General features: G+C 41.8%; 1 protein-coding gene across 1 annotated transcript in view; it reads left to right on the forward strand.

Moving 5' to 3' along the window:
* The window catches only part of ripk4 (receptor-interacting serine-threonine kinase 4), a 56,796-nt gene that overhangs the window by 10,177 nt on the left and 25,253 nt on the right, over positions 1-21,366 (forward strand). Inside the window, exon 2 of the mRNA XM_072260031.1 lies at positions 20,990-21,281. Coding sequence (XP_072116132.1) covers positions 20,990-21,281 — 292 coding nt within the window. The remainder of the gene's footprint in view (positions 1-20,989; positions 21,282-21,366) is intronic.

The raw sequence follows: 21,366 nt of genomic DNA on the forward strand, positions 1-21,366 counted from the left end.
TGGGCACAGAGAGAGAGGTGGAGAGCAGTGAGTGTGGGTGAGGAGGAGGATGGGACAAGAGGATCAGGACTGGGTGTGAGGAGTGGGAACAGTTAGTGTTGTGAAGTAGACCTATTAGAAGAGAATGGCTTCTATGTGAAGAGAGAGCCCAGTAACGGGATTAATTACTACCAGTTTTTACAATAAAACAGAACACAGGAAGGCAAATATGTGAGAATTGCATCAAGTTACCATCTCATTTTCAGAAGATTATCTCCACATGAACATTGAATTCAGTGACCAGAATTAGCTATAGGCAGGTAGGCTGCCAGGATAATCAAGGACACGACCCACCCAGCCAACACACTTTTCGTCCCTCTATCCTTCGGGAGAAGGCTTAGGAGCTTGAAGACTCCTACGGCCAGATTTGGGAACAGCTTCTTTCCAACTGTGATAAGACCACTGAACGGATCCTGACCCGGATCTGGGCCGTACCCTCCAAATATCCGGACCTGCCTCTCGGTTTTTTTGTACTACCTTACTTTCCATTTTTCTATTTTCTATTTATCATTTATCATTTATAATTTAAATTTTTAATATTTACTAATTACTATTATTCTCGATCGCACAGTAGCGGCAGCGAACCGGGCATTTCAGAAGTTATTAACTTCTGATTATTTACTAATGTTTAATATTTTTAATATTTAATATTTGTAATCCAGGGAGCGGAAAGTGCAGAATCAAATATCGCTGTGATGATTGTACATTCTAGTATCAATTGTTTGGCGACAATAAAGTATAAAGTAAACGGGTGGATTTCTGATAGACCTGGTCACCTTCCCATACTGCTGCTGAGCGAATGCCAGCTCTGGGATCTGTAGGCTGAACTTTCAGGGGGTGGTGGGGCTGGGATGAGAGAGGGAATTGGGGAAATTGGGAGGGGTATGTCACCTTAGGCCGATACTAGGCTAAGAATATTTCCTTATTGAAAGCTGTCACTCACGGCTTTGGTTAGGGCTGTGGAAAGTTTTGATGGAGTTGGGGGGAGTGAGGTGTGTGGAGAGGGAAAGACGGAGAGGCAAATCATAAATATGAGATTCTACAGAAGTGGGCACAGGATAGCTCAGTGGGTAGCAAGACGCTATTACAACCTGTGGGGTTCAGGATTTTGGAATTCAGTTCCAGCACCGTCTGTCTGTAAGGAGTCTGTGTACATCGTCCCTATGGAATGTGTGGGTTTTCCCAGGGTGCTCTGGTTTCCTCCCACAGTCTGAAGGTGCACTGGGTAGGTTAACTGGTCATTGTAAATTGTCCCGTGAATAGGTTAGGGTTAAGTTTGGGTTGTTGGGCTGCTAGGGCGGCCTGGCTGGAAGGGATGGAAGGGCCTACCTAATCCGTACTATATCACTTAAATAAAGATGATGAAATCCTGAGTAATTGCTGGAGGAACTCAGTAATCTGGCAGCTTCTATGGAAGGGAATAACTAGTCAGTTGTTTCAGGTTGAGACTCTTCATCAGAATGAGAAAGGGGGGGAGGCAGAATAAGGTGGGGAGAGGGGAAGGACTATAAGCTAGCAGGTTGAGACCAGGTGTGGGGTAAGGCGGGTAGGTAGGGGAGGAGGGGAATGAAGCAAGAAGTTGGGATGGGATTGGTAGAAAAGGTAAAAGGATGAAGAAGGAATCCAATAGGAGAGGGCAGTGGATCATGGCAGAAACGGAAGGAGGAGAGAAACCAGAGGGACGCGATAGGCAGGTGAGGAGAATAGAAGGGGTGAGAGAGGAGTGAAAAATCACAAAGAAGGGAGGGGGAAGAAAGAGGGAGAGGACCGATCAGTGCTTGGACAGGGGTAAAATGGCAGGGTGTAAGAGAAACGGAAGGGTGTTTCAGCTGGACAGACTGAGGGATGGTCTGTCACAGAGGGAGAAGAGTCTACCCATATCAGTGCTGACAGACTCGACCCACATGTCTACCTGTGTAGCTATACTCTTTTTTTTTTTGTCAGCACATTGGGATGGTTTATGGGTTCTGAGATGGCTGATGAACTCTTCACAGATGAGACAGGAGGTACCTGATGAGGACTGGAAAATTCTTGCTCCCTCCAGCATCGACACTGGACTCCTGCGTGTTCCTAGTGCTTTCCAAAATGTTCCTTCTCTTGGAGCAAGCATGGGCCAGGGATTCCCAGTTGTCAAGGCTCTCCTTCTTTGTGTGTGGTTTGACGGGTAAACATAGGGGTACATAAGATCTTAATGCATAGGAGCAGAATTTGGCCATTTGGCCCATCAAATCTGACCCATCATTTGATCATGGCTAATTTATCATCCCTTTCAACTCGATTCTCTTGCCTTCTCCCCATAACCTTTGATGATCTTACTATCAACTGCCCAATGCATTGGCCTCCACAACCACCTGTGGCAAGGAATTTCACAGTTTCATCACCCTCTGCCTAAAAAAAATTCTTCCTCATCTCTGTTCTAAAGGGACGTTCTTCCATTTTGAAGCTGTCCCTCTCGTCCTCGACTCTCCCACAATTGGAGGCATCCTCTCCCTGTCCACTCCATCAGGCCATTCAATATTCAGTAGGTTTTAATGAGATCCTCTCTCATTCTTCCAAACTCCAGTGCACACAGGCCAGGCCCAGAGACATCAAATGCTTCACATACGTTAATCTGTTCATTTCTGGAATCATTCTTGTAAACCTCATCTGGACTCTCTCTAACATCAGCACCTCATTTCTCAGTACTTATACTGCTCACAATACTCCACATGTGGTCTGACCAATCAATGCCTTGCAAAGCTTCAGCTTCACATCCTTGCTTTTATATTGTAGTCTCTGGATATGATATCATGAGGGCCAGTGACAGGGTGGAGGTACATAGTCTTTTTCCCAGGGAGGGGTGCTAAAAACGAGAGGGCATAGTTTAAGATCAGGAGTGAGAGAGTTAAGAGGGAGATCAGGGGCAGTTATTTCATGCAAAGGCTGCTGGTATTTGGAATGAGGTGCCAGAATTAGTGGTTAAGGCAGGCACATTAGAGACAATTAACAGCTATCTAGATGGGTATGTGGATGGGTAGGAGAGGTTAAGAGGGCTATGGGCCAAGTGCAGGCAGATATGGTTAGCTTGCCGGGCAAGGCAGTCAGCATGTTGCAGTTATTCAAAGAGACTTCAAGGGCATCCTTGAAAATTTTCCTCTGTTTACCTGGTAATCTCTTTTCTTGTAATCTGGCTTTGGGAATGTGAACCATGTGGCCTGCCCATTGGAGCTCATTAAATGTAATTAGGGTTCAGTGCCAGGGAGGTTTGTGTGAATCTTGGGGTAGTAACATGGTGATATACACTCTATGTACTTAGATAATAAATTTACTTTGAACTTTGAAGTGGACACTAAGATTAGCTTTCTAATCCTTCTAGTAGATTGGGAGGTTCTTATGGATGGAATTCATTTTGGAAGCAGTGTTGTGTTATTTTTCCAGTGCTTTGAAGTGCCTACCACAATTAGTCTAAATCTCCAATATATGCACACGTTATACCAAAGTTGTTGTAGATACAATCGAGCTCTTGTAATATTATTAAATTCACAAGTCCAATGTACGTCCACACATTTATTCCCACAAATGATGGACCTATTTTCCTCTTTGTCTCCACTGTTAGAAAAATATTCGTTCTTTGTCGCCGTTACAATACTGTGAACATGTGTTTTACGATATCAAGTATTTTTTTGTATATTTTCTGATTTATGAACAAAATCAACTTAAGGCATTTATAAAATGTGGAACTGTTCATTACCTGGGGAGAGATTGTGTACAGAAAGGGTTACTGCTGTCTGTAGTCCGTGTGTTCAAGTTCAAGTTTACTGTCATTCAACCATTTACATGTCTACAGCCAAATGGAACAATGTTTCTTTGGGACCACGGTGCAAAACCACTATGTTGTGCTGATCTTTTAACCTACACCAAGATCAGTCTAGCCCTTCTCTCCCACGTAGTCTTGTAGTGTTGTTTTATTGACGTACCCATCAAAAGTCTTTGAAATATCCCTAATGTATCTGCCTCTACCACCACCCCAGCAGTGTGTTCCATGCACCCAACTCTCTCTGTGTAACAAAAAATGTACCTCTGACATTCCCCCCATACTTTCCTCCAATCACTTTTAAATTATGCTCTCTTGTATGAGCTGGCCATTCTATTAATGCCTCTTGTCATTTTATACAGCATGAGATCAAGTCACATCTCATCCTCCTTTGCTCCAAAGAGAAAAACACTAGCTCACTCTACCTCCCTCCAAAGATAAGCTCCCTAATCCTGGTAAATCTCCTCTATCCCCTCTCTAAAACTTCCATACCCTTCCTAAAATGTGAAAAGAACAATATTCCAAGTAATGGTGGGGGAGCTTTTAAATTTACTGGTAGCAGACTTCAGAAGGTGACAGGGAAAGACAGACCATTGTTTCATCTTATCACATGTGTACAGCAGGCGTCACAGTAGTGGAGGGGTTAGCGTAACACCACTACAGCTTGAGGCATCGGAGTTCAGAGTTCAATTCCGGTACCGCCTGTAAGCAGTTTGTATGCTCTCCCTATCAATCATGTGCATTTCCTCCAGTGCTCCGGTAAGATGCACGGGTTAATTATTGTCAATTGTCCTGTGATTAGGCTAGTGGGTTGCTGGGTGGTGCGGCTTGCTGGGCTAGAAGGGCCTGTTCCATGTTGTACCACTAAATTAAACTAAAATATATACAGAAGAAAAAGGTCCATCTCCTTGTACAGTCCAGGCATCACAGTGTTGATTCTGCACAGGGTGCTGCAGCCAAACACAAGCTGAGGGGATTGGGGGAAAGGATAGGTCTAGAACATTATTTCCTCTCCCTCAATGTGATTGTCACTAGTCCCAGAGACGACCCTAGCCCTGCATGATATGAAGTTCACACTCCGAACTCTTGCTCTGAGGAAGTCAGAGAATTGAGCAGGACTCATTGAGAAAAGCATAGTATGCAATATTTAAGCAACACACATAAAAGTTGCTGGTGAACGCAGCAGGCCAGGCAGCATCTGTAGGAAGAGGTGCAGTCGACGTTTCAGGCCTGACGAAGGGTCTCGGCCTGAAACGTCGACTGCACCTCTTCCTACAGATGCTGCCTGGCCTGCTGCGTTCACCAGCAACTTTTATGTGTGTTGCTTGAATTTCCAGCATCTGCAGAATTCCTGTTGTATGCAATATTTAACCTTGTTTTGCTCTATTCCAATTCATTCTCAATCTCTTAAGGCAAAATAAATTGCCTGGACAAGTTGTAGTTCGTACAGTGCCAGATTACACACTTTTTCCTTGGCAATTAAACTGCTAGGAACCTGACGAATCCTGACGAAGGGTCTCGGCCTGAAACGTCGACTGTATCTCTTCCTAGAGATGCTGCCTGGCCTGCTACGTTCACCAGCAACTTTGATGTGTGTTGCTAGGAACCTTTGTTTCTTTCCCACTCCCACCTCAGGTCTCTCTCTGTTTCCTTTTCCATCCATTCCTCCCTTTTTACCCCCCCCCCCCAGCTACTTCCATATGCCCACCACCCGCATACACAACCCAGGGGTTTCTTTTCTCTTGCTTCACATTTCCTGCCATTTCCCTGTCTCTCCTGGCTGCACCTCCCTAATCTGGCTCACCTTTCACCTACTGTCTCACGCCTCCGTCTCACTTCGATATATCGATTACTTTCCCTCTATGTCCTCAGCCCTGATGCAGGGTCTTGACCTGACACATCGAGCATCCCTCTGTCACTACAGATGCTGCTTAACCCCTGAGAGTTAACAGGAGTTTATTGTATTTTTCTGCCGATTCTAGCATCTGCAGTCCTTTGTTTTTTTGCATTCATGGCTGCACTGTTGCTCTCTGCCAGCATACTGCACTTACACACCAAAGCTTCCATGTGGCACGGCTTCTCAAACCTGCAAGCCCTCCCCTCAGAAAAGACAGGCAAAAGTGTACAAACATTAACCACTAACCAAACCCTCGAACAATCAGATGCCTATGGTTTTCCTGCAAGTTTTACATTGGACCCGTACCTCAGTGTGCACATGACATTAAACTTACCTATTGAGACGCAGCACGGAATAGGCCCTCCAGCCCTTGATCTGCACCGCTCATCAACCCCTGATTTAATGCCAGCCTAATCACAGGATAATTTATAATAACCATTTAACCTACAGACAGTACTTTTGACTGTGGGAGGAGACGGTGGTGGAAATTGAACCGGGTTGCTGGTACAGTATTGTAAAGCGTTATGCTAACCACTACACCACCTCTGTGCCTCCCTGACTTGACCCTGCTTTGGAAATATACCACGTGCGTACGGGGATTGGTTCAGACTCCTAGAGCTCACAATAACAGTACTCAGCAAATAGCTTCACCTTCCAGACTGCAGCAGGACAAGGTGATAGCTTATCAATTTTTGAAGGACAAATAGAGCTATTAAACACTGGCCTGGCCAATGATCCTGAAAATTGATTAAAAATAAAGCTGTGGCTTTGTGGCAGTAGGTTGTAGGTTCAAATCTACAGGTAGATTTAGTTGTGAATACTCACAGCTTGAGAGAAGACACCCCCCCCACCAAGAAGGAGATAGTTCCTGCTGACAAAGTAGTTTAAACACAGATTGTTTTATTTTTAATTCAGACAAATAATTCTTTACACACATTTAACACTCACAGAGGATTTTTAATTTATAAAATATTTCAGAATTACAAACTACAAAAGATTTCCAAACACAGGTACAATTCTTATGAAGTAGAATAACATACATACCAACAAGTTGCCTGTCGCAGATGGCAAAGGTTGAGGAATGAATTCTAGTTTTCCTTTCTGTCATTCTCCTTATCATTCTTAACAATCCCCCTATCTTTCTGGTACTTAAAACTATTTTCTACTAGATGACATAATCTGCATGTTTTACTTTTCAGATACCTTTACTAGGACAAAGTAACTCACGTAGATGGTCTTAAGGGCTTCTTGTGACAGAGATCCCAAGTATACACACTTAATGCTGTGAGGGCTGACCCCCTGCGTACACAAACATCCCAACTTGTTACTATGTTTGATGTGCTAAGTCAGGGGTCCCCAACCTTTTTTGCACTGCGGACCGGTTTAATATTGACAATACTCTTGTGGACCGGCCGACCGGGGGTAGGGGAGGGGTGTTCAAATAGGGTTAATCTCACCTCAACGTGTCTTTTACAGTTAGAGTTGCCAACTTTCTCACTCCCAAATAAGGGACAAAAGTAGCAGTCAAATCCTGACGAACGGCCCCAGCCTGAAATGTCGACTGTACCTCTTCTTACAGATGCTGCCTGGCCTGCTGCGTTCACCAGCATTTTTTGTGTGTGTTGACGGGATACTTGTGTTTACGCGGGCACCTGTGTGCACATGTGTGACGTGCATATATGCATACGTGCCGATTTTTCTTTTCCACAAATCGGTTTTGGCTTAATCTTCCTGACTACACTGTACATACATTATTTCTACTTTGTATAGGCTGTATATTTATCATATTCCTGTTTTTACTATATGCTAGTGTTATTTTAGGTTTTATGTGTTATTTGGTAGGTTATTTTTTGGGTCTGGGAACTCTCAAAAATTTTTCCCATATAAATTAATGGTAATTGCTTCTTTACGCCATTTCGGCATGAAAGGTTTCATAGGAACGCTCTACCTTAGCGGGGGAAATAAGGGACAAGGGTGGTCCCGTAAGGGACAAACCAATTTAGCCCAATATACGTGATGTCCCGGCAAATACGGGACAGTTGGCAACCCTATGTTCAAGTTCAACAGTGCGTGACTGGGAATGAGGAAAGGTGCAGCTGACTCATATCGTTTCCTCACAGCCTGGTAGCACATGCTTTGCGGCCCGCTGGTTGGGGACTGCTGTGCTAAGTGACATAATTCCTATTGTCTTAAATTTGGCTAATAGAGACAAGTCTCCTGATCACTTGACTTTACAAAGCTGTGCCTCTTACTTTAAACTGATTGTTGCTTGCAATTTACATTATGAACTTGGGATTGATTCTTGTGTACAACAAAAAGCTGAGCAAAGAGCATTTGTTAAAAACTTAACTTTATCACCAGCAACTCTGACCCTTGGGAAGGTTATGCAGTTGTACTAGAAAGCTGAGTTTACCAATAAGCCTCTCGGCCCCTGGAAAGTGAATAATCATCACAGTAATTGTCATGTACCGAAATACAGTCAAACGCTTGCCTTGAATATTATTCATACAGATCGAGTAATTACAAAGTGTGTCGAGATAGAACAAGGTAAAACAGTACAGAGTAAAATAACAGCTGAGAGAGTGCAGCGCCTGTAAACAATAAGATGAATGATTATAAAAAGGAAGATTGAGATCAGGATTCCATTTTAACGTACTAGGTAACTATTTAGTAGTCTTCCAACAGTATGATAGAAGCTGTCCTTGAGCATGGTGGTAAAGACTTCTGGTCTTTTGTAACTTCTGCCTGTATTCTGGCCTATATTTATCCCTTGCTAATTTAATTTGGACAGAGGAATGGCACAGTGACCGTCTTGTTCATGGTGATTTTGAGTCTTCAGGTGTGTGACAAAATCTGCAGAGGATTAACTCTGCCAGCTCCAAGCTGTGTCCTTGTACCCATTCAACTGTTTGGACAATGAGATGCTTTGCAAAATGGCATTCGCCATTTGGATGAGGTAAAGACAACTGGGCCCGTCTTCTTCTCCCTCCAAAAGATTCTGAATACACCTTGAACTGACAATCCTTTGGGATTGTTTTGAAAGGTTTCCTCCCTAGGAGTGGCCTCACTTGGAAAGTGTGAGGAGATTTAGTCCAGACCCAAAGGCTGGAAATCTTGAGGAACACACACAAAATACTGGAGGAACTCAGCATGTCAGGTAGCATTTATGGAGGGAAACAGTCAATGTTTCAGTGTGATGGAGTATCTGTTTATTTACCTCCGTAGATGCTGCCTGTCCTGCTGAGTTCCTCCAGCATTTTGTGTGTTGCTGTAAATATAGTCCGGCTTGTCAGGATATTGTGAGTATGTTCAACCAGCCCAGTTAGGCTCAGGTTTTCTTTGTAATGGATGATGGATAGAATCTCAGCCTAACAATGTTTTCCTGCTGCATGGTGGTGTTGTGTGCACTCCTGAGATAGACCCATACAAAGATGGCCCTGAAGATTGTTGCAATGTTGGGAAAACTGCCCCCCCACCACCCCACTTCGATTTTTTTTTTCTCTCTTTCCAGATGCATCTGACCTGTATCTGCAGACTATGTGGCAGGTGTCTCCCATGACTGTGACAAAGATGTTATTGGAAATGGACCAGAATTCAATAGCACAGTGTAATAACACAAGTACCTTGCACCTCATCACCAAGTCCCTGCTGGTTATGGTGAAGTCGTGCCCCACCCACACTGAGTCAAGGAAACCACAACCAACACTTAACAGGAATGATTGAGAGAGTGGGCAAGTTGGAGCAGGAAATCTGTGGGTGTGTGCGTGACTATTGTTGACTGCTCTAGTTGCGTATTTCTGAAAAGCCATCAGAGGCAATTGCATCAGATTCTGCAATACTCCTGACCTGCCTGTGGCAACAGTTGCTTGTGGGTGGAATGCGTGTGTGGCTGATCCTCGTTTGTAATGGGAAGATGTTTGTGTAACACAGATGGAGCTGTAAGGTGACAGGAGGGTTTACTGCAGTCTCCTGTGTTCAGGCTGGGTTGGTACCTTGCACTCAGTCGTCACTTTATTAGGTACACCTGTACACCTTGTTAATGCAAATAGCTAATTAGCCAATCACAGGAGCAACTCAGTGCATAAAAGCACGCACGCAGAAGCATGACTCATGACTAGAGTCATCACTGAGTCCAGGGCTAGAGAAATAATGTCCTTGGATATAGAACTGGATCACGTACCATCTAGCCTCTGAGCATCATACCTGGGATTGATCACCTACAATCAATGCTCTTTCTTATTTCTTCGTGTCATTCTGTTCTTCATTTAGATGTTAAGACATAGCAGATTTAGGCCACTTGGTCCAACTAAGAGCAAGGAACTGTTGTCTGGCTGAATGTTAAACCTGACCCCCGTTTTCTGCCTTAGAATGCAAGTAAAGAAAACAGTGTCACTATATTGAGTGATATCAAACCTTCATCCCTCAGCCAGCATCACAGAAATCAATACCTGGTAACTTTGTGTTTTTAAAGAGCTTGATGTGTGCATACCAATTGCTGAGTTTCCTACAATAGACACTGCAATTCATAAAGTGTTTCAGTGACTATGCTATCAAGTGATCTGGGATGACCTGTCACTGAGGTGCATTTTCTTTGAGTCTCGTTAAACTGTAAGACCACAAGATGCAGGAGCAGAGTTAGGCCATTCGGCCCATTCTGCTCTGCCATTCATTCATGGCTGTCTATTATCTCTCTCAACCCTGTGCTCCAGATAAAAGTTCTCCATCTGAAGTATTGTCTGCCCATTTCCTTCCTGACCCACTGACTTCCTCCTTGCCTTAGGCTTCAGCGGCTCCACTTCCAGGCCCAGCAAACGGAACTTTGAACTTCTCACTCTTTTCAAATTAAATATAGAGTCATAAGTTCCCAGAATGTTACAGCAGCAAAATTCGCACACCGATCTATCAAGTCCATGCCATAATATGAGAAATGAATTGTGATGGTTATTCAGTTCTTATGCCCCTTGCTCATGGTTGCTAAGCTTGCTTTTTAAACGTAGCAGTTGACACTAATATGATCAAAAGCAGTTGTAAGTAAACTTCCAACCAATATGGTGTTTAACTTCCTGGTCATAAATGGGATTCAGTCTTCAGTCTTTAAAAAGTAAATGGCAAGCAGTAATCAGCTTGAAGTTGAAAACATAGCTTTGCAAACAAGCTCTGTCTGTGTGAAGTAGGATGTTGCTCAGTACCACTTGAATTATTGCTGCTCTAGAGTGTGGTATAAGACAATGGGGTTGTTTAATTTGGCTTGTTTCAAAACAGACAAAGCTGACTATGTTGCTTGTTTCAAAGAAGCTTGCAGACCAGGTGGATAATATCATTTAGTATCAAATAATTGATCAATTAATGCTGGAGGTTTATGTACGGTACTGTGCAAAAGTCTTAAGAACATATAAATAGCTAGGTTGCCTAAGGTTTTTGCACAGCAACATGGTAATTTTATGCATTGCATTGCACTTTTGCCACAAAAAAAAACAAGTATGATAGGTGAATGATGATAAACCTGATTCTGATATGGGTCTCTATTTGGATTGAGAGTGGGAAAGGGGAATCATGGTCAGGGAAAGGGGAAGGAAGAGGGGAGGGTGTGGGAAGCACCTGAGAGACATTTTGTAATGATCTGTAATTGTTTGGAATCAAATGACCTTGTCTGGAGACTCGCGGTTCGGTGTGTCTGTACCCCTGTCACAAATATCATAGAGCTAGAGTTCCTAAGACTTTGCACTATATATATTCTCTATGATGCTTTTTTAGATGTTTTGTGTAAAAAGGGCATCTGAGGAAATGAGGTGTGAAGTCACCCAAGTTGGATAGAGGGCAGTTCAGGCTTAGTGGTGCAAGGAGCATCAAGAAGCTATGAAACAAACACAGGGTGAGCTAGAATCCATTCCTCTGGCTTCACTTTCTGTGTTGGGCGAATCATTTGTCTGAATCATTATCATGTCTTTCTAGTTTACAGGAATTGAACCTGTGTTTTGGAAATCTTATGTGTTTTAGAAATGGTATATAATTTGGAAATTAAGATGAAGATCCTCTGATTTTTAAATGTGCTTTAAGAATGTTTTTTTTATTTGAGTATTTATTACTGAGAAATGAACTGTGTTTTAAACTACTTTGTTAGCTGAAAGTACAGTATATTTTCCATTTTTAAATCTTTTTATTACTAAAAACCAACAAAAAATACATTAAAGTAGTCAAATCAACATATCAATATGTACAATAAGAGTTAAACTATCCAATAACTGATTAACCAAGCTAAACAGTATACCAATAAAAATAAGAAAAAACAAAATGTTAAAACTTTTTTTTGGAAAAAAGGGAAAAAGAACCTCTACTAACTAAAACAAAAAAAAACGAGAAAAAAAACCATTGGGAGCACAACCCCGGAGCAATACGCCATACAAGCTTCCATAAAAAAAAAACATCAATCTGCCAACCAAATCCACTTAAACAAAAATCAGAAGGGGACCATCTTAATTAACTCAAATCAAATGATAGTAGCGGGCAAAAGAACCCCACCTTTTCTCAAAGTCAAATCGAGGATCAAAAGTTCAACTTCTAATTTTCTCCAAACTAAGACATAACATCACCTGAGAGAACCATTGTATCAAAGTGGGAGCAGAGGCATCTTTATTTCAATAAAATAGCCCTTCTGGCCAATAATGTAACAAATGCAATTACATGTTGGTCTGATGTAGAAATACCATGAATATATTGAGGAATTATACTGAACAAAACTATCAATTTATTAGGTTGTAAATTAATTTTAAAGCTTTAGAAATTATAGAGAAAATAGATTTCCAAAACTGTTTCAATACAGAACACGACCATGACCAAAACATATGTGTCAATGTAGCCGTCTCAGTTTTACATCTATCACACTGACTATCAACGTTAGGAAATAGTTTAGACTGTCTCTCCTTTGTCAAATAGTAATGATGTACAATTTTAAATTGAATTAGAGAGTGACTGGCGCAAATCAAAGAAGAGTTAACCAACTTCAAAATTTGCACCCAATCCTCCGTTATCAAGGTCATGTTAAGCTCTCTTTCCCAATCTTGCTTAATCTTAAGTAAAGGATAATTATACTGTTGTAATAGTAAATTATAAATTTTCCCAATGAAATCTTTCACAAGTATTCATTTTTTTATATTTTCCTTGGTAAGGAGAGGGGTCCTACCACTCAAATGTTGGGAGTTGGCAGTTAAGCTCACCATGGAGAATGAACAGGGAATTAATACTGTAACTACCCAACCTTCAAAGACTAGTTTATCTCCCTTTAGTGAGAATACACATGGCGATTTATATCTGATAGGGCTTAAGGTCTGAGTTTAGAACTTCGTGGTCAGCAAACCTAGTACCGTCATAAAGATTAATTTGATTCATTAAATTCATTTGAAGACTACGTTTCTGATTTGAAGAGTGGCTTCAATTATTTAATTTAAATTTTTAGTTGGTTCTTGTATGTATTACAAACAAAGCAAAATCTTTCTTGGTCATACATTATATCTAACAGAACCCGCTATTGCAAGGATCCATGTGTGGCACAGTCTAGTCTGCTTCATAATTTCAGCCTGAGTTGAGTCTGCCCTTTGTAGAAAACATCAGAGGAGGGTAGTAGATTTAAACTGTCCAGTCAAAAAGTGTATACACAGTGGCCCCTTTATTATGTACACCTGGTTGTTAATGCAAATATCTAATCAGTCAATCACGTGGCAGTAACTCAATGCATAAAAGCATGCAGACATGGTCAACAAGTTCTGTTCAGATCAAACATCAGAATTGGGAAGACGTGATTTAAGTGACTTTAACTGTAGGATGGCAGTTTTGTGCGTGAAATTTCCTTGTTAATAAGAGAGGGCAGAGGAGAATGGTCAGACTGGTTCAAGATGACAGGAAGGTGACAGTGAGTCAAATAATGATGCATTACAACAGTGGTGTGCAGAAGAGCATCTCTCAATGCACAATGCGTTGAACCTTGAAATGGATGGGTTACATCAGCAGAAGACCATTTTCCCTCAGAATCTTGAGGAGATTAGTGTTACACATTGGCAAGGCCCTGGAAATATTTGAAATCAAGGATGAGAATTTAAACACTCTTACGTAATGTTGAACTAAGCCGGATGTATGATAGCAGAACAACCAGGCATTCAGGGAAGTTCAAGGGTGTTTAAACAGACTGCTCCTGTTCATGAAAGATTGGTTTAATATGCTGGAGTTTTCATCAGTTCCATTAAAGGGAAAATTATAATTTGACCTTTGAGATTCAAATTCTGGAAACGTTGGCATAGTGGGTGTGGGGGTGATAATGGAATCGCCATTTCTATCTTTGTGGAATTTCAGTATTCAAAGTAAATTTATTATCAAAGATCATATATGTCACTATATACTACCCTGATGTTCATTTTCTTGTGGACATACACTGTAGATACAAAGAAATACAATGGAATCAATGAAAAATATACAAAAACAAAGATGGACAAGCAACTACTGTACAAATACAAACAATAATGATAAATAAGTAATAAATAATATTAAGAACACAAGTTATAGAGTCCTCGAAAGTAAGTCCATAATTTTGGACTGCTTAGTATTTGTAGGAAATAAATATCATTGATTGTATATAATTTCCACTTAAAACAAGGACTCTGGATCCAACTGGTATTTAGTTAGGGTGTTCAATCCAAAGGAAGTAATCGCAGAAGTATTCCCTGTAGTCTGATCAAACAAAATTTGATGCTGACTTACAATTAATACTGATGACTAAAATCTTGATCATCAAAGTAAGTTTTAAGGGCAGAGATGCTTCGGAAAGAAGTTGAGTTTAGAGCTTTGGCTGAAACGTGGCTGCCAATGGAGGAACAATCCATTGTTGCTCCACTGGTGTGGTATTTCATTGATTCCATTATGGATTTATTGAGTATGCCTGCAAGAAAAGGAATCTCAGGATTGTATATGGTGACATATATGCACTTAGACATTAAGTTTACTTTGAACTTTGAATCCATCAATGTAGTGATCAGGAGGACAGAATAGAGCAGATATTTGACTAGGCTGGAGCACAATGTGGAATTGGGAGGAGTAAGACCATAGACAATTTGGAAACGAGTTGCAAAGTTTAAAATCAAGGCATTGTTTAACAGTGGCAATGTGCTTCTACAAGCAGATGGGACGAAGGTAAGCCGGACTAGGTGTCAGTAGAGCTGGTCAGCAGAGTTAGCATAATGGTTAATAGAATTGCTTTCCAACTCCAGCCATCACTGATTGGAGTTCGATTCCTGCCGCTCTCTGTAAGGAATTTGCATATTCTCACTGCGCCTGTATGGCTTTCTTCCGGATGCTCCAGTTTCCTCCAACATCCCAAGGACAGGATTAGTGAGTTCCGGCCATGCTATTTTGGCACTGGAATTGTGGCGACACTTGCAGTCCTTGACTGTGTTTCTTGTTGACGCAAAGCAATGCACTTCACAATGCTTAGATGTTTCGATATACATGTAACAAATAATGTTAATCTTTAAATACAGGTTTCCCCCGCCATCCGAAGGTAGAGTGTTCCTATGAAACGGTTCGTAAGCTGGAAGGTCGTAAAGTGAAGAAGCAATTACCATTTATTTATATGGGGAAAAATTTGTGAGCATTCGCAGACCCAAAAAATAACCTACCAAATCATGCCAAATAACACATAAAACCTAAAATAACAGTAACATATAGTAAAAACAGGAATGATATGATAAATACACAGCCTATATAAAGCAGAAATACTTTTCTACAATCATTGCCGCACTGTTCTCCATAGCGAAAATCTCACACAAGCGCTCTCAGCAGAAACACTCTCTCCAGTAACCTCTAAGCTATAAAGCTGCCAAATCATACCAAATAACACATAAAAATACACAGCCTATATAAAGTAGAAATAATGTATGTACAGTGTAGTATCACTTATGGGAATCGGGAAGACAGCGTCGCGCATACTGATGATGGTATGTTAGGCTGAGTTGTCGGAGATTGGGGTGGTGCAGTGGACCGATACTGATCCGCGAAGCATGCAGCGGTACAGCGGTAGCCGGGACGCACCCAACACATCTTTAAGAATAAAGCCAAAATAAACAAGCTAATTAATTAGGTGCTGCCGGGCACATAATTAATTAGCTTGTTTATATCAGCTTTTTTCTTAAAGATGTGTTGGGCGCATCCCTGCTACCGCTGCATTCTCTGTGGCAATGTATCGGTCCGCAGCCTGGGGTGGTGGGACACTGGGGTATCATCTCATCATTGTCTGTTTCCATCAGGGCAGGCAGGTCATCTTCTATGTCTGCCTGCCTCAGTGTCGAAGGTCGAGGTTCATCCTCTGCTGTGGCTGATGTGGAAGGCTTGAAAAACGACAGTATGCTTGACTGCTTAGCCTCACGCATTCTTCTATCATACAGTTCTTTGTAAGCACTCAAACCATCGTGCAAATATGCCCTAAACCTACGTATCCTTTCAAAATTAAAGTCGTACTTTTCTGCAATCATTGCAGCGAAAATCTCATACAGTTGCTTCACGTTCAGATCCTGGACGACTTCACTTTCGGTCAGTTCGCTACTGCATTCGGTTTCAATTGTTATCCTTTCCTCTTCCAATTGCATCAGCTCTTCATCTATCAGTTGTTGGTCATGGGATGCCAAAACCTCTTCAACATCATCTCGTCAACTTCCACAAGCCAAACTCACTTTGTTCACCACGATCAAAATGCTTAATTATGTCTAGTTTTACGCTAAGTGTAACACCCTTATGAGCTCTTTTAGGCTTTTCCGATACCTTAGAACTACTCATCTTGTTAACGGCTGCTCACAGGCATGTGTTTAAGCAATGCCAGCTAGAATGCAGTTCCGGGGGAGGAGCTTGGCTGCTCTGGGCGCATGCTGCCTTTTCTCGTAACAGCGAAAATATCTTCTGTTAGCGAAAACAGGTAACTAATGTAGGTCTGTCATAACAGCGAGGTTTCGTAAAGCGAGCGTTCGAAAAGCGGGGGACACCTGTAATTGGAATCTTTACCTTCTCTTTAGTTAAAGTAGAACCAGGGAAGTGATTAGTTGCCAAGTCCTCAGGCAACAAAAGGAAGGGTGAGGCAGGCCGAGGGAGAATTGGGGACATTGTTATTGATAATAAATAGCACTTTCGTTTCTATAAATTGCATGCATAACAGGAAACCAAGCAGTTAATGCAGCAAGGGAATGTGGTCATAGCCATTCCCATATTTTTATTGGAATGAATAACTTTCTCAATCTTACAGAACAGGTTTGAACACAAGATGCTGATAATGTATGGGTTTCTGCATTGACATACCCAGTAATGATAAAAGGAGTGTATCAGACTCTGACTCTGGTGCTCAGCTGCAGTTGCTGTGAATGTTATAGATTAATATACTAATCAATATCTTGGAGGTTTGATGCTGTTCTCTCTGCCTACAGACCATTTCTCTGCACTATTTTTACTCCATTCCCTTTATCTGCTCTTTTCAAGGGTTCATTGAGGAGAATGTGTATTAGGAAGATAAAACAGGGACGTAAATGAAAATTTAGAAAGAATTGCAGATGCTAGAAACTCTCAGCAGGTCCAACAGCATCTGTGGAAAGAAAACCAACTTATGGAATAGTTTTCTGCCTAAAGCATGAATTGAGGAATCTGAGAAGACAGGTCCATATTTCCTTGAAAGTGGCATCACAGGTAGATGGAGTCATAATAAGAGCCTTTGACATATTAGCCTTCATAAATCAAAGAGTTGGGATGTTATGTTGAAGTTGTATAAGATGTTGGTGAGGCCGAATATGGAGTGTTGTGTGCAGTTTTGATCACCAACCTATAGGAAGGATATCAATAACATTCAAAAAGTGAAGAGGAAATTTACAAGGATGTTGTCAGAGCTTGAGGTCCTGAGTCATAGGGAAGGGTTGAATAGTTTAGGACTTTATTCCATAAAGCATAGGAGAATGAGTGGAGATTTGATAGAGATGTATAAAATTATGAAGGGTATAGAATAGGGTAAATGCAAGCGGGCTTTTTTCCACTGAGGTTGGATGAGACGGGAACTAAAGGTCATGGGTTAAGGATGAAAGGTGAAATGTTTAAGGGGGACATGAAGGACATCTCCTTCACTCAAGAGGGTGGCGAGAGTGTGTAACTTGCTACCAGCAGAGATAGTGGATGTGGGTTCGATTTCAACATTTCAGAGAAATTTAGATGGGTTCATGGATGGGAGGGATATGGTAGACTACAGTCCAGGTACAGGTCAATGGGACAGCACAGAATAATGTCTCAGCACAGCCTAGGTGGGCCAAAGGGCTCGTGTCTGTGATTTAGGGTTCTATGACTTTGAACTCTGTTTCATCCACAGATTTTGCCTAACCTGCTATGTTTCCAGCAATTTTTGTTTTTGTTTTATTAAATAGTGACCAATTTTTCTTTACTTAGTTGTAATAAATGGATCTGAATGTGGAGAGGCATTCTGAATTTCCACAGATTTCTCTTACTCCATGGGACTGTCTCCTTGCGTAAACATAGCAGGCTATTTTGTGTTGTATTATACCCAAGTGATCTATCTTGGTCATCTCCATCAACAGTGCTGATGTGAAGAGGGTTGAGAACTTCAAGTTCTTATGGACGAACATCACTAATAGCTTGTCCTATATGTCATAGTCAAAAATGCTCACCGGCACTGCTACTTCCTTGGGAAGCTAGAGAAAAGCGGCCTGTCTCCGTGAGCCCACCAATTTTCGTCAGTGCACCGTAGATTGCATCATACTAGATGTATCCCGGCTTGGTGTGGCAACTGCTTTGCCCATGACAGCAAGAAACTGCAGAGAGTTGTGGACACAGCCCAGAACATCACAGAAACCAGCTGCCCCTCAGTGATTCTGTCTATATTTCTCGCTCCCTCAATAAAGCAGTCAACATAATCAAAGATCTCATCCAGCCTGGACGTTCACTTTTTTCCACTCTCCCATCAGGTGGAAGCTACAAAGCCTGAAAGTGCGTGCCATCAAGCTCAAGGATGAGTTCTGCCACGCTCTTATGAGACTATCAAACAGTTTCCTGGTATGATGAGATATACACATGACCTCACAATCTACCTCATTATGACCTTGCACCCTATTCTGTACCTGCACTGCCCTTTCTCTGTAGCTGTTACACTTTACTCTGTATCTGTTATTGTTTTACCACAATGCAGTGTATGAACAGTATACAAGACTGTACTTTGGTACATAAGACAATAATAAACCAATTCCAATCGAAGGTAGTGTAAGCAATATTTTGGCAGAGTCTAACATTAACCTCCCCTAGAATGCACCTAAATGGGGAGGACCTGATAGTCATTTCGATCTTAGTGGCTCGTTCTTTCTTTCTTTCTTTCTTTCTATTTATTTACTTAGAGATGTAGCGCTGAATAAGCTTTTCCGGCCCTTTGAGCTGTACCACCCAGCCATCCCCGTCAACCCGATCTAATCACGGGACAATTTACAATGACCAGTCCACCGACCCAGTATGTCTTTGGACAATGGGAGGAACTTGGAGCACCCGAGGAAAACCCAAGCATTCCACGGGGAGCACTTACAGAGGACACCGGGATTGAATTCTGAACTACAATTCTCTGAGCTGTAATAGCGTTGGACAGACTGATAGACTAGCGTGGCACCCATGTCGACAGAGGCGATGCTGCCTGACAGTGAACATTCCCTCACAGGCCGGTGCAGAAGAGAGAATACACTGCTTTGCACAGCTTAATGTACTTGCCCAATGAGCCACAGGTCACGTATGCTGTAGTAGAAGCACGTTTACACAGTACAAAATCCAAATTAATACTGTCTTTGGTAATCCATTCAGATTAATGAATTCCAGCATGCGTTACGTTTTCAGTGATCCTCTGAACAGTGAACAATGCAGTAGAGGAAGAGGTCCTCCAAGTCTGTCAGAGGAGTGTCATTGAAAATATCTAATTTTGTGTCTACTAGTGCTGTTGAATTAAGTCATTGCATCCATTTCCTTAATCTCTCTTAATATCGGAACCTTGGTAAGGAGTATAATTAACCACTGTAAATTAACTTTGACTCCTTGGCCACTTGCCTGGAATGAAAAGGGTATGTATGGAATGCATTTGCAAAAAAAGCACACCGGCAGCTGTGCTTCATTAGGAGTCTGAGGAGATTTAGTATGTTACCAAAGACTCTAACAAGTTTCTACATGTGTACAGTGGAGGAGGTTCTGACTAATGGTATCCCCTCCTCATATGAAGGTCCAATACACAGGACTGAAAAAAGCTGCAGAGGATTATAGGCTCGGCAAGCTCCATCGTGTGTCCTGGCCTCCCCACCATTCAGGATATCTTCAAAAAGCGATGCTTCAACGAGACAGCATCCATCTTGAAGAACATGCCACCGTCTTTTCATTGCTCCATCAAGAAAGTACAGGAGCCTGAAGGTGTATGCTCAACATTTTTGAAATAGTTTCTTCTCCTCTGCTGATTTCTAAATGGTCCATGAGCCCATGAATGCTATCTCACTATTTTGCTGTCTTTTTGAACTATTTATTTCTTATTGTAACGTGGTATTTTTATTATGTATTGCATTGTGCTACCTCTGCAGAGCAACACACTTCACCGTGTATGTCAGTTTTAGTAAACGTGATTCTGTGAGAATAAATTGCAGAAATACAGGGAAATTGGAACAGGTGGAATGGGACTGAACTGTTGGGAGTTGATATGAACCTGATTGGCCAAATGGCTGCTTTCTATGGTGTAATGATTTAATGGGGAAGAAGTATTTCTTCACAGGAGCCATGTGCAATCTGATCTTATCCTGAAAGGTCTTTTGTTACCATTTGCTTTACCAATTGAGTGAGTTTTTTTCTTCATTTGTCCAATCTGGTCATTGAAACATCTTTAATATCGCAAGTGGATCAATTCTTAACCATTAATCTAGGGAGTATCCCCATGTTATTGTGACCTGTCTTTCTCTATTAGGACTTCAGTATCCTAGTCAATCTGAGTCACGTCATCCTTTGGGCAATACATCCTGTGGGTTAGTCTGTTGAACGTCACAGTCTAGGTTGTACTTGTCCAAACTAACCAAGAAAAGTTAAACCAAAGGAAACTCGTTCACTTCAGTTTGATTTGGGACTTTGGAGCTTGGCACTTTGTCCAAAATTGGTGAGTTGCTGCTCTGCCGACATGATTCCACTGGAGCTCTTGCTGATCAATTTTTCTTCTCTCTTCGTGTTGATAGGGAGAATGCAGAACTGCTGGAGGAAGCCAAGAAAATGGAGATGGCAAAGTTCCGCTACGTGCTCCCAGTTTACGGTATCTGCAAGGATCCGGTGGGACTAGTCATGGAGTACATGGAAACTGGTTCATTAGAAAAGTTGCTAGCCTCGGAAATACTACCCTGGGAACTACGCTTCCGTATAATTCATGAGACAGCAGTGGGCATGAACTTCCTTCACTGTATGTCTCCACCTCTGTTGCATTTGGATCTAAAGCCTGCAAACATACTGCTGGATGCACACCATCACGTCAAGGTAAGTGATCAGATTTGATTCATTCGAGTCGAATCGTTTTCTAATCACTGTTTTTTTGGGTGACCCAGTTCCATTCATGTATGAC

Source organism: Mobula birostris, chromosome 6 (assembly GCF_030028105.1).
Source record: "Mobula birostris isolate sMobBir1 chromosome 6, sMobBir1.hap1, whole genome shotgun sequence".
NCBI classification, from domain to species: Eukaryota; Metazoa; Chordata; class Chondrichthyes; order Myliobatiformes; family Myliobatidae; genus Mobula; species Mobula birostris.